At 37.6% G+C, this 12,862-nt stretch overlaps 1 protein-coding gene across 4 annotated transcripts in view; it reads left to right on the top strand.

The window, feature by feature from the left end:
* LOC149084813 (xylosyl- and glucuronyltransferase LARGE2s-like) overlaps positions 1-12,862 on the top strand; it is a 65,066-nt gene that overhangs the window by 18,291 nt on the left and 33,913 nt on the right. For 2 of the 4 annotated variants that reach the window (XR_016192763.1, XM_089232558.1), the window contains exons 8-10: positions 11,106-11,228; positions 11,576-11,729; positions 12,652-12,734. Coding sequence is in view for 3 of the 4 variants with exons in the window: in XM_089232558.1 (XP_089088684.1) it covers positions 11,106-11,228; positions 11,576-11,729; positions 12,652-12,734 (360 nt within the window). In the remaining variant the exon portion in view is untranslated. The remainder of the gene's footprint in view (positions 1-11,105; positions 11,229-11,575; positions 11,730-12,651; positions 12,735-12,862) is intronic. The other 2 variants (XM_089232557.1, XM_089232556.1) reach the window with 1 other exon arrangement.

Below are 12,862 nucleotides of genomic sequence, written 5' to 3'. Positions count from 1 at the left end.
CTGAGTCTGGGCATGAATGTATTTTTGTGAAGATAATGAATTCATGACTAAATGAACATTGTCACCAAAACCATTACATAGCTAAAAATAAAACGAAAAAAATTGGGGTAAGCTGTGTCATAGACATGGCCACAAGTTTTGACATGAATGTTTTTTGTGCCTTGAATCTTTTATTTATTTACACACATCTCAACAGGCTGAGCCCAATTACAGATATGGGAAATACACGGACGTAAAGAATATAAAAATACAAGTATTGAAAATTAATAGAAAAGCAAAATAATAATAATTCATCAAATTTACACGTTAAAAATAAAATCATCAACAAACATATGATACAAAAATATATACAAATACAATGCCACAACAGGCAAAATGCCCAACGAGGTGGCTGATAAAAAGATGCCCATAAAAATATGGATGTCATATATTTTAAAAAAAAAACAGCAACCCAATTAAAAATGCAATTAACACAATTTATAAACAATATATACACATGATAAAATGTTATACAATGCCCATAAAGAATACTTATGGTTGTCTTATTCTAAGAATGGATAGCTTCTTGATTTACCCCAACATGTTTAACGTATTTATTTTTAAACGTGTCAATTGTGTTACAATTTACTACCTCCGGGGGTAAGCTATTCCATTTATTAACAACCCTATTAGAGAAAAATTCCCTGCGACACCATAACCTTGCATTGTCCCTCACCAATCGAAACTGGTGTCCCCTTGTAAAAGCAGTCGATTGGTGGTGTACTAAAAGTTCATGGTCCATCCTATCCATCCCATTAAAAATTCTGAACACTTCGATCATATCTCCTCGACACCTGCATTCATCCAATGTAAACATATTCAAAAAATGAAGTCTCTCTTCATAACTCAAGCCCTGTGTGCCAATAAGAACACGTGTAGCTCTTCTCTGCACCCCTTCAACCAATTCTATGTCCCTCTGTAGGTATGGTCTCCAAAACCTTACAGCATACTCCAGCCCAGGACAAACTAATCCTCAAAAAAGCGGAAGAATGACTTTAGGAGAACGCGAAGAGACCTTTTTGAAAATGAGACCAAGCATTCTATTCGATTTTTTGACCACCGCTGAACAATGTTCAGAAAACCTAAGTCGCTCGTCAATGAGAATTCCCAAATCGGTGAGCCTAGTTGCATCCGGGACAGTGACACCATTCAACTCGTAAGAGAACCGTGGGTTGTTCGAACCAAAATGAGCGACCATGCACTTATCAACGCTAAACGTCATGCTCCATTCATTTGCCCATGCTGCAATCCTGTTTAAGTTGGTCTGGAGCAACTCCCTATCGCTTTCATTCCCGATTACGCCCATTAGCTTCACATCATCTGCGAATTTGCTAGTAATCCCATCGATACCCTGATCGAGTTAATCGACAAAAAGTGAAAAAGTATGGGGCCAAGGACACTTCCTTGAGGAACTCCACTTGTGACGTCTGTCCAACCAGAGAATTCCCCGTTCACCATAAGTCGTTGAGACCTATCTCTTAACCACGATTCTATCCAATTCAGCAAGTTGCCCCCGATTCCCATCTCGTGTAAACGCTTCAAGAGTTTGCCATGTTGGACCCGATCGAATGCCTTCTGGAAATCAAGGTAAACAACATCTACAAGCTCTTACCCAAAGCCTTAGTCACGTGATCATAAAAGCAAAGGAGGTTAGTTACACATGACTTCCCCTTCCTGAACCCTTGCTGATTATCCGACAATACATTATTCTCGTGTATCCACTTCACAAACTGCCTTTTGATGATAATTTCCAAAATTTTCGAGAGGGAGCTCATCAAACTCACTGGATGATAATTTGACACCGCTTCTCTACTACCCTTCTTAAATATCAGAACAACGTTATCAAGTTTCCAATCTCTTGGGACGATACCCTCAGCAACACTACTCCTGTATATCTGTGCGACTGGCCCCAACAATTCATTAGCACATTCCCTGAGGACCCTGGGATAGATATCATCTGGTCCTGGTGCTTTGCTTGTTCATACATTTCTTAGAAGATTTAGGACCTCCACATCTTCTACTTGAATATCGTTGAGGGTTTTATTACCCTATGCAACACCTGTATATTGAATATCATTATCTCCATTAAAAACCGACGCGAAAAAGTCATTGAAAGCACTACACATGCCTACATTGCTCTCTACCCTAGAGCCTCCTATCGAGTGGGGGCCAACTGTCCCCTTACATCCATTATTGACGTATCGAAAAAATGATTTTGGGTCAGAGCCAATGTCATCTGCCAACCTAGAGATTCAACTTCCTTTTTACTATCCCTTATCGCTTTCTTCAACAGTCTTCTTTTATCAGTAAACAACGATTGGTCACCTCGTCCACTTTTATACTCCTTGAATGCCCTTTTCTTTTCAAGATAAAGGTTCCGCACGCTATCCGTGAACCATAGAGGGTGCGATGTATAAACATGCTTTTTTCGAACAAAGGGTATGACGTCGTGCAAAACAGGACAGCTTCGTACTAAATTCTTCCCATTGACTTACCACCCCTACTGATTCCAACCGGTCTTTGAAAACTTCCGCTAACCTTCCTCTCAAAACATCAAAGTTAGTTCTCCGAAAACAAGGAACCAGTCTTTTGTTATCAACCTTACCCGAGGAAAAGTTACAGTGAAATCTGACGATACAATGATCACTGGAAGAAAACTCTTCCCCCACCGAAACATGTTCAACTAGATCCTCAGAACTAGTAAGAACTAAATCCAAAATAGCAGTACCCCTGGTGGCTTCTGATACATGCTGATACAAAAAATTTTCGAGCACCAACTTAAGAAAGTCTCTTTCATACTGATTTCCAGATGAAAGGTTCTCCCAATCAATACCTGGATAATTGAAATCCTCTAGTATGAGAACCCCCTTACGCTTACATATGTAGGAAATTTCATCATGCAATTTGGCGATGTAGTTTGGATCCCTTTTTGGTGGATTGTAACAAACCCCAACAATAAGTTTATGACGTCTTTTGTTCTCAAGTTCAACCCATATGGTTTCAATATCACTTCTCTGCACGTTACACTCTCTAGCCTTCAAACATGATTTCACGTATATCAACACTCCACCCCCTTTCCTATCAGATCTATTTTTCAAAAAAGTATCGTATCCTGAGATGTGTAAGAATGATTCATCCCCATCGTTTGCCCAAGATTCTGTAATGGCTATAAGATCCAAGCCCTCCACAACTATCATAGTTTCTAAAAAATCTTTCTTATTACCCAAGCTCCTGGCATTTATTAACACACATTTTAATTTGCCCGGTGGTTTGTTGTCAATTGAGAAGCCATCCAAGTCAGAGGTGGGTAATTCCTCGTCAGTACTGTTGTGATTACCATTAACTAATCCGCATTCCCGACTACGTGGTCTGGGAGTAAAAAACCTGACCTAAGACTATCGTAAACCTCCCAGACCCCCCTCTTATTTAGATGGATCCCATCCGAACGAAGCCACCTATCGGTAAATGCGAGAAGCTCCAAGAACATGACCCCAAGTGAGGAGCAAATGTCCTTCAGGCCTATATTGAATTGGTGGATCCTATTCCTATACCCCCCTACTACCCCTTGGCAGCACTGGAATCACTGCCACATCTGAACCCCCCTCCTTAGCGGATAATAGTAAATCCCGGTACTCTGACAGAGACTCACTAATATTCGCTCCTACCTGATTTGTTCCCACCCACAGAATCACCCGCAAGGGCAACTTTCGGCGATGAAAAACGTCTCGAACGTTGCCAATCTTCCCCCCAGGAAGACAACAGCGCTCGAACCCCCAAAAATCCCTACACACTCTGTTCCCAAGTTCCCTAACCATAGAATCGCAGATGATTAAACCCCTATCGCTATCGCCCTCTACCTCATCCACAACCACCCATTCGCCTTCTAAACTGTCGTTGTTTGTGGAGATTGCTTCTGTCACGGTGGGAAAAGTAGGACACTTTCCCCCCCTTGACAAATAAGCCTGATATAATTTTAATCCATAATTGTCATGTCAAATAAGTGAAATTTGCTAAATGTAAATATAATTGTGTTTGTAGCGTGGAAAATATTTGAGCTTCTGTCTTTATATTATTGTGGAAGGCTGAGATGAATCTCGTGGTTGTCTATTTTTTTTTCCTTGTGTTATCATTCCGTCTGGTATTCATAAAATGCCCGAGATCTAAACCACAGATCGTTTGTATAGAGTGGACACACACTCTTTATGCATCACACTGTATGTGTTTGTCGGAAAATCCTAAATATTAAATGCTTTGCTTTGACGTCTCAATCATTTGAGTTCAACAACAAATTCCTTGAATTTTTCTGATTCTTCCTGTAAAATTTTGAGAAATTCCGAGTTAAATTGAACGAGAAAATGTGTGTTCTTTTGAATAATATATTCTTTCTTTTGTGAGAGAGACACACCTAATGATCCACTGATAATCTAAGATATTATCGCCATCTTGATGAGTCAGTTTTTCTTGTTCCCACAGGAACGTGTTCGGTAAGGTACGTGTAAAAGGAAGATAAGATTCCTTTTCTTTTTTTTTTTTCTCTCTCACTGTTCGTAATCTGTTGTATATTTTTTTTTATACTTGAAAAGCCGATTTTTCGCTTTTTGCATATTCCAAGTCGATGTTTTTTTTTAAATAAGGGAAACAAACATTTTTGTTAATCCAGAGTTAAATAATTTTGAGACCGTGTGAGTTTTTCAATTTTAAAAATTTATATTTTTTTTCCTTTTTCTCTCCACTGTTTCCAATGCTTTGAAGAAAAAAAAAAGGCTTGTGTTGTAAAATATTTTGAGGGAGAGAAACTACAATGTTATATATGCTTGAAATTATTCTCTGTCTTCGAGAAAGTGTTGAATTTGAATTTTTTTTAAGAATTTCCTTTGTTTGGATTCAAATTTTTCGGCATGTCGCGAAACAAGAATATTTATATATGATGTCGCATATCGTTGGAAAGCTAATTTTTTTCCCCACACAATGATGTTAATGTTTTTTGATTTTGATGAATATTTATGCATTTAATCGGGAAATCTTATATTGAAAATTATTGTTATCATTATAAACTTTGCTGAAAGCTGTTCATTTTCTTAAATCGACCCCGTATTGAGAGAAGATGTTTTTCTTTTGGTTTCATGTTTGTGTTCGCGCCTCGTGATACAATTGGATAAAATTTTGGATGACGCAGTTTGCGCGATGAATTCCATCACTCAATTTACATATTATCACTGAAAAACTTTGGAGGCGTGCAGTTCATCGGGACCAGTTGCACGAGAAAGCGTGGTCCCGCCGTTGAAGAATTCCCCCCCCCCCCCACGTAACTTGAAGAGCCCCTGAAACACAAATCCCAAGTCAAGTCACTCAAAACCCCTATGTAGTTCTGAACTGCTAAAAGTCGTAACATTTTACTTGAAGATGTAAGTTCAAGAAAAACAGTATGAAGCATCGTCTCGTCATATCAGTTGCTCCAAACTGATCCAGAAAGGAAGGTTTACTGTCATGCCAGAAAGATGAAGCCCAACAGCTGTCTCTTGCAGTCCAGTCCAAGGATGGTACTTCGACCACACTACCCCGAGTGGTAGTACAGATGGAGAACTTTGATGCTCCGACATCGTAAAGTATGTGCATGGACCGTCGCTTCAACAGATACAGAGGACATTACATTAATCGTTCAATTCGCCAAGCAGATTCGCCTGTCTAAGGATGACATGACATAACGAACTGTCCGTACTGAGTGTTCAAGTTAAAGGGAACTGTTCATCGAAATCCGGTTGTCAAGAATGAAGTGACCTTGATATGGGAGATAGTGAGTAAATTTTCTCTTTCAAATTTTGTTCAGTGGTTGGGCAAAAACCAAACTGCAGCGATATTTTAATTTTTCGATAAGTAAAGTAAGGTATTTCAGCATCGTTTTTTCTTTTTGGTATTTTGTTTTTGGTTATATGAATTAAGAATTAAAGAACCTAATGTGCATTTAGACCTCTGTGTGTTGACATATTATTTTTTCTTTGTGACTTAATTGTTTCGGTTAAAATGCTCTAGTACATATTTATTCAGGAGAATTACTCACAGACACACAAAGGGTTATTGCGGACACGGTAACAACTCAAAAATGGTACCCCACTAATATGATCACCAGGCCAAAAGTTTTCTTTCTTCGAGTACTGTCAACTTAAATAGTACTCAACAATTTTGCACCACAACATAATTGGTGCTGTGAAAAACAACCATCATCACACGGGTGCCATCATAAAAAAATTAACAAAAACCTCAACCGTCACATTGATTTTTAAATTTTCGATAAGTTCAATCATCACATTGGTGCCATGACTAAAACTGAAAAAAATTCAACCGTCACACTTCTTCATCAACAGGTGGCTCGACGACCAGAGGCTCCGTTATAACCGGGCCCTCTAGCACCCTAACTTTTTCCCGTAAAGCGTAACGGATATAACGCATAACATATATGCGTAACGGAAGCACACATTTGGAATTCAAAAGACAAAACGCCCAAAATACAGAATGAAAAAACCGAAAATAGATGAGAAAACAAGAAAATATATACAAATTCATATAGCACCTAGTGGAACATGGAATCTTTATAAAAAATATCTGGTAATTCACCTGTATTATAATTTTTGCATGCTCGCAGAATTGGTGAAGCATTTAAAATGTTTGTGCATGCACGAGGTAAATAAAAAACATTTTGGGAACTATGAACCCGTCGCTCGGGAGATGGCACAGAGATATTAATTAGGCTCGTCAAATAATAGTCATTGATTCTGCCGTGAAGAGCTTTGTGGAGGAATGATAGATCTCGCTTTGTATGTCTGCTATCGAGAGATGTCATCTTGAAAAAAGATAGAAGATCCGAAGTAGGCGCATCTGGGACGTGCACGCCAAACATCTTCCAGAACAATGACCTCAAATACATTTTCTGTACATGTTCAATACGTACGCTCATCACTGCAGGAATATGGCCCCATATCACTGAGCCATACTCAAGTGAGGGTAAGACACGAAATTCAGTCGTACCATCGCTGCAACTGAGGTGAATGGCCCAGACAACCTAATGAGAAAGCCAAGTGACTTGTTGGACTTTGACAAGACACTCTCCGCGTGAGCGCTGAAGTTCAAATCACTCTTGAAAATTACACCTAAATCCATTACCATGCTCTTTCTTTCTATAGCTGCTGCATCTACGGTGTAATCGTAAAGCAATGGATGTAATTTTCACTTGAATGAAACGACACTGCACTTTGAAACATCCAGACCCAGATTGTTGTCACAACACCAATCATTCAGATGGAATATATCATTTTGAAGAGCCAAGAAGTCTTCTATGTATTGAATTGATCGATGAAATTTTAGGTTATCAACGAACGTGAGGCAACAGCTATTTTGAAGATACAACGGTAAGTCATTTAAAAAGATGAGAAAAAGTAACGGACCATGATTGGACCCCTGAGGAACACCAGACGTGCTTGTATATGGTTTAGAAAGATTTCCTGATGGCAGCCTAACGATGTTTGTTCTGTCACTCAAATAGGAAGCGAACCAAGCTACAGATTCATTTGATAAAGTTGCGAGTGTAATTTCATTAAAAGTACATGATGATCTATTCGATTGAAAGCCTTTTCAAAATCTGTGTATATGGTGTCTATTTGTTCACCATTGTCAAGAGCAACTGACAGATCATGGGTGAAGTTTGCTAGGTTGGTTACAGTTCAGCGTTTGTGAACAAAACCGTGCTGAAACGGACTTAATGAAGTCACAAAGTGACTATACAGTTTTTCATAAATCAAAGATTCTAGAATTTTGATTAACGAACTGAGAATTGAAACTGGTCTGTAATTAGTTACGATCAATCGGCAGTATCGTGTATCCGCCGATCGGCCAATTTGTTATGTTTGGTTGCCAGATTCAATATTATAATTTTTACAATATTTCCTTTTCTCTCATGAAATTATGTAAATTAGATACAAGCTAATATCGCACCTTCGACCTTGTGATTGGCTCTTTCGTGAGGCATTTTGGGGAAAGCTCCCATATAAAAACCAGATAGACATGTGCTCCAGCACGAATGATTCTACTACTTCCGACTAACGACTTGTCTTAATCAGTAAGGCATCACGCCCTGTTGAAGTGTGAGCTAGATCATCTCTCAAATACAATGAGTTAAAATTATAGAAGTGTGCCTTAGGCACCTCGCCCGTCTCATCGCTTGACTTCATGTGAGGATTCAACGTCGTTGTGATCCTGTGGGTTGGTTAGTGGCCAGACCGGCTACCCGTGGACTTTCACCTCCAGTTCCATGTGCAGCGGCTGACCTGTGATCTCAACGTGTGTTTGAAGACACCAAACCCGTCTGAAGCTGGTGCTGGGGAGTCTTTGGCTGTGAGGTAGACACCTGGGAGTGTCTATCGGACGATGTGAACTAACACGTGAAAACCTGGACACGGCAGTGAGATCGATCCCTTTTATTGTTTCGTTGAAATATTGAGAGAAAAGCCTAACTGTGATAATTGTTGATAAAACGTTACATTAATAGCTAATATATAATTGAATAAATTTTTATAGTTTAATCAAAATCTTGTCTCTTTCATTGTTGTCATCCATTCAATGGTTACTGGGGGAAAAAATGTTAAAGAACCGGGAAATGCAAGGCAAACGTTGCACATGGAGGGGATTTACGTCAATGCGCTTTCTTTTGTGGAACACAAGAGCCAAATATCCGATGCAGACTATCATAGAATAGACTCACTGCAGAGTCAGCGTCATTAATGTGAAGGAGACTGTCCCAGTTCAAATTTCCTAGCAAGTGGTACAGCTTAACAAAGTCCACCATACTGAACTGATAGGAAGTTATTCCACAATTTCTTATATATTTTGCCTGGCGTTCAACTTGAAGAAAATTTTCAAGTGACAGATGGTGTCTAACTTCTATAATTAGAGGACATTCACAGTGTTCAATATGGTAAGGTACCCAATTGTGGCAAACAAGATCAAGAAGCTGCGGATTGGCATTTAGCACTGTGTTAACTTGCTTCAGCCCATGATAATCCAGGTTATCAAACAAAATATTTACAATTTCACAAGCTGAGATAGGTTGAGGGGGATCCACTGACCAATCAATATTGGGTATATTAAAATCACCAATGATCACAAGCTCATGCATTTTCGAATCAGGGAATGCTTCTTCAACAGCTTGAAAAATCTCAATTTAGTCAGCACTTACAAATTTAGGTAGAAAATAAACATTGCAAATAGTGACTGTGATGATCTTAAGGCCTGTCCCAAATGCACATACATTCTGCGGAACAACGCCATGTAGCCAGTTCAGTGCTTTGCATGTTTTTATTAATGGCAATTAGAACGCCACCTCCTTTACATGGGGTTGGATGAACATAACGATCTCGGCGATAAATTACATATCTAATCAAATAGCTCGGAATCGCACACTATCAGTCAACCACGTTTCTGTTAAACAAATAACATCATAATCATTGGCCAAGAGAGCAGTGTAAAACTCGTGTGACTTCGATCTCCCATTGGACTTATTGTATCATGCACTCAGTTGAGCTGTCTGATCAATTATTACATTTTGCATTTCCGGGTTTGCTTAAACATTTGTGAGCTTATGTCGGGGCGTGTAAAACCGTCATACCGCAACACCTAGCCATAAAGAACTGTCTGTCAGTAACTTTGTGCCGACATCAGCAGGCGTAGTAGTTACTGTCATTGTCACCGACTTTGGTATCATTTGTTAGCTATTCCCCAAAGACAATGTTATCTATTTGTTATTGTGAACTGCTTGAGATATAGCGGGAAACAATTTTTTATGATTCAGGACTGTGGGTCTGGTGCCCAGACAGGAAGAGATATTAAAACTGGAGTGATATGATTGGATTTGTCTTTGCAGTGTGCATCTGATGATATCATTGCTTTTGACTTGCGTTGCATACTTCTTGAGATATGAGTGTTTAAAGAATTTTGTCATGCAACTTTGTGCAAATGCTCCCGATATTATCAGATGATTTAAAAGATGTATTCATGTCAAAAACAGGACTGTCCCATTCAAAACAAGACATATGGTTAACATTCTTAAGAGCTATATACTGTATTATCACTGATGACTAGAAACTACAATTTTTATGAAACCTACCACAGTTTTATAAAGAAAGACTCAATTTCTTAAATTTATGTTTACATTGGAAGAATGCAAGTGTTGGGGACAATATGATTGAAGTGTTCAAAATTTTCAATGAGATGGATAGGATGGAACATTAGATATTAATACACTGTCAATCCACTGCTTTGATGAGGGCAAACCAGAATCGTATAGTAAGGGACAATTCCCGGTTTTGGGGTCGCAGAGAGTTTTTCTGTAATAAATGGAGTAACTTACCTCCAGGGGTAAACTACTAACGCAATTGATATTCTAACACAATTGATACATTAAAAAGAAGTACAATAGACATATTGGGATAAATCTAGAAGCTATTCATACTTAGCTATGATGACTGTAAGCTTTTTTATGGGCAATGTATTATTATTTTTTGGTGATATATACTTTTATATTGGGTTGCTGTGTTTTGGTTATATTTGACATCCAGTTATTTTTTCAGCAACCTCGTTGGGAAATTTGCTTGTTGTGGCCTTTATATTTGTAATGCCTATAATAAGAAGCAAGTTGTTGATTTTATTTGAATAGTACAAAAAATATCTAGTAATTAGAAACTGTTGCTATTTCCTTTCTACTAATGATGTGTGAGAGTAAATAATTATAACCAGAATATATTCAATTGAACTGATACACATATTTAATAGAGATTTAAACACTAGAAAAAAAAGAGACAACAATTGTTCAGACTTGAGCAGCCATGTTTCTTGTACTGCTGCCAAAACTGAATCTAAATACTTGACTGATAATCTGTTACCAGATACCAAAAACAAATAGCCAATTGTTTGTCCATTAACATAATATTCTAACAAAATAATCATTCCAGGTTTTTCCTTTGTTCATTTCCGTTTTTATTATTCTATTCATTAAAATAAAAAAATTATTACTTTTATAGACTATATGTTCAGAAGAAATTGAAAGGTTTGAAGTTATCATCACAAAGCCATGTTACTTTAGTTTTTGGCCATTCTTCTGAGAAAGATTATCCTATAAACAGTCTGAGAAATATTGCTATAAGGTATGTTCTTTATTGCGTAGCTTTTACTTGTTAAATTATTTAGTAAAATATTTAAAGTATTTAATTTTTTATTTTTTAGTGTGTCTTGTGCTGTTATTGAATATTTATTTTATTGCTTGTGTGTGTATTATGTGGTTTAGGCTCATAATTTATCTAATATTGCACATTTTCAATCTCATTTAATCTCAGAATTTTAGTAGGCTGTCTATTGGTCTCTTCCACTATGCTAGTTTTCAGTGAACAGAGTTAAAAAAGGTTTCTTAAATTTCAATTTGAAAGTTTTGTTTATATATATGGCATAATAATTAAATTTACATGGTCATATTTTAAATATCCCTATTTCGTAGGCATGCAGTTACAGATTACATTTTGCTCGTTGATGCAGATTTTCAACCTTCACCTGATCTTCAACAACGTTTCACTGCATCACTGAAGCGAGAAAGTTTTGATTCAAATGTAGCTTTTGTTACCCCAGCCTTTGAATATATAGAGTTACCACAGGTGAGGAAAAAAAGCACATTACAAATCAATTTGTGTTATCCTAAATATCCAGTGATATTTATCAAGTAATTTCAGTCAAGTGTGTTGCTGTACAGTCGTGTAGGCATCATGATGGATTTGCATCACAAAAGTACAGGTTGTATTTCCCATGGTCACATAAAACTGGTTAGTTAAGGTAGATTTTCTGTGATTTTCCAACTTGAAGGTATGAATACAAGTTGACTTCCTCATTACCCACCCCCCCCCCCCTTTAGAGAAAGAGCATCCATAGACAGACCCACGACACGAATTCACACATCTGCCATTGTCATTTGGGAGCTAGATTGTAATACTTTGAAAACATAACACTCACCTCAGACATTTGTGAGTATCTGAGGGCAGGATTTTCTAACTTTATGCTGGAATAAGATATCTCATCAATGCTAGTGAGAGGGTTGATCTCTAGTGCAATATCAATCTTAATTGTTTTCAAAAAAGTTTTTCCATTACTGAAGATTACTTTGCCTCACTTATTAGTCAAATAAGTTGATAGTGGTGGATTGCACATGTTTTTCCACCTCACAAAATCAGGAAATCATTTTTTTTACAGTCATGTATATGCCTAATTTAACTCTTTTTTTTTTGTTATGTATAAGCATGCAACGGTAATTGGAAGGCCTCAACCATGGCGAGTCTGGCAAACTTGTAATTTTCAAGTACAGCTCATTCCTGCAGGGGGGGGGGGGTAGGAGCTTACTCGTAAATGGCTACCCATTTTGTGATAACATTATTTAGCTATTAGTCATTATTATTCTTGTTAAACAGGCCTCATTCAAAAACCCCTTTGGTCATAATCCAATTAAAATTTGAGCAACTATCCAGGATCATCTTAAAATTGAATCTTTTTTTTCAAAAATGCACGACTTAAGTGTTTTTTTTACAGGTTGAATTTTTACATAAAGCACCCAGTCAACAGTTTTCCAAAACTTTTATGAAAGCCAAAAGTTGTGTGAATGGTTTTATAAGGTATTTATATTTTTATCAAATAAGTCCATGAACCAAACCTAAAAATGAGCTCAATTGGTACCATCTAGGGAAGGACTGGTTCTGGGGATTTTTCAAGTATAAGCAAATAATATTTTGGTTCCCCAACC

This window comes from Pholcus phalangioides, unplaced genomic scaffold, assembly GCF_987345545.1.
Source record: "Pholcus phalangioides strain wild (caught in Gottingen) unplaced genomic scaffold, Ppha-v1.0 ptg000007l_1, whole genome shotgun sequence".
NCBI classification, from domain to species: Eukaryota; Metazoa; Arthropoda; class Arachnida; order Araneae; family Pholcidae; genus Pholcus; species Pholcus phalangioides.
The sequence above is the reverse complement of the archived record's forward strand: the minus strand, read 5'-3'. Positions and strand labels throughout refer to the sequence as shown.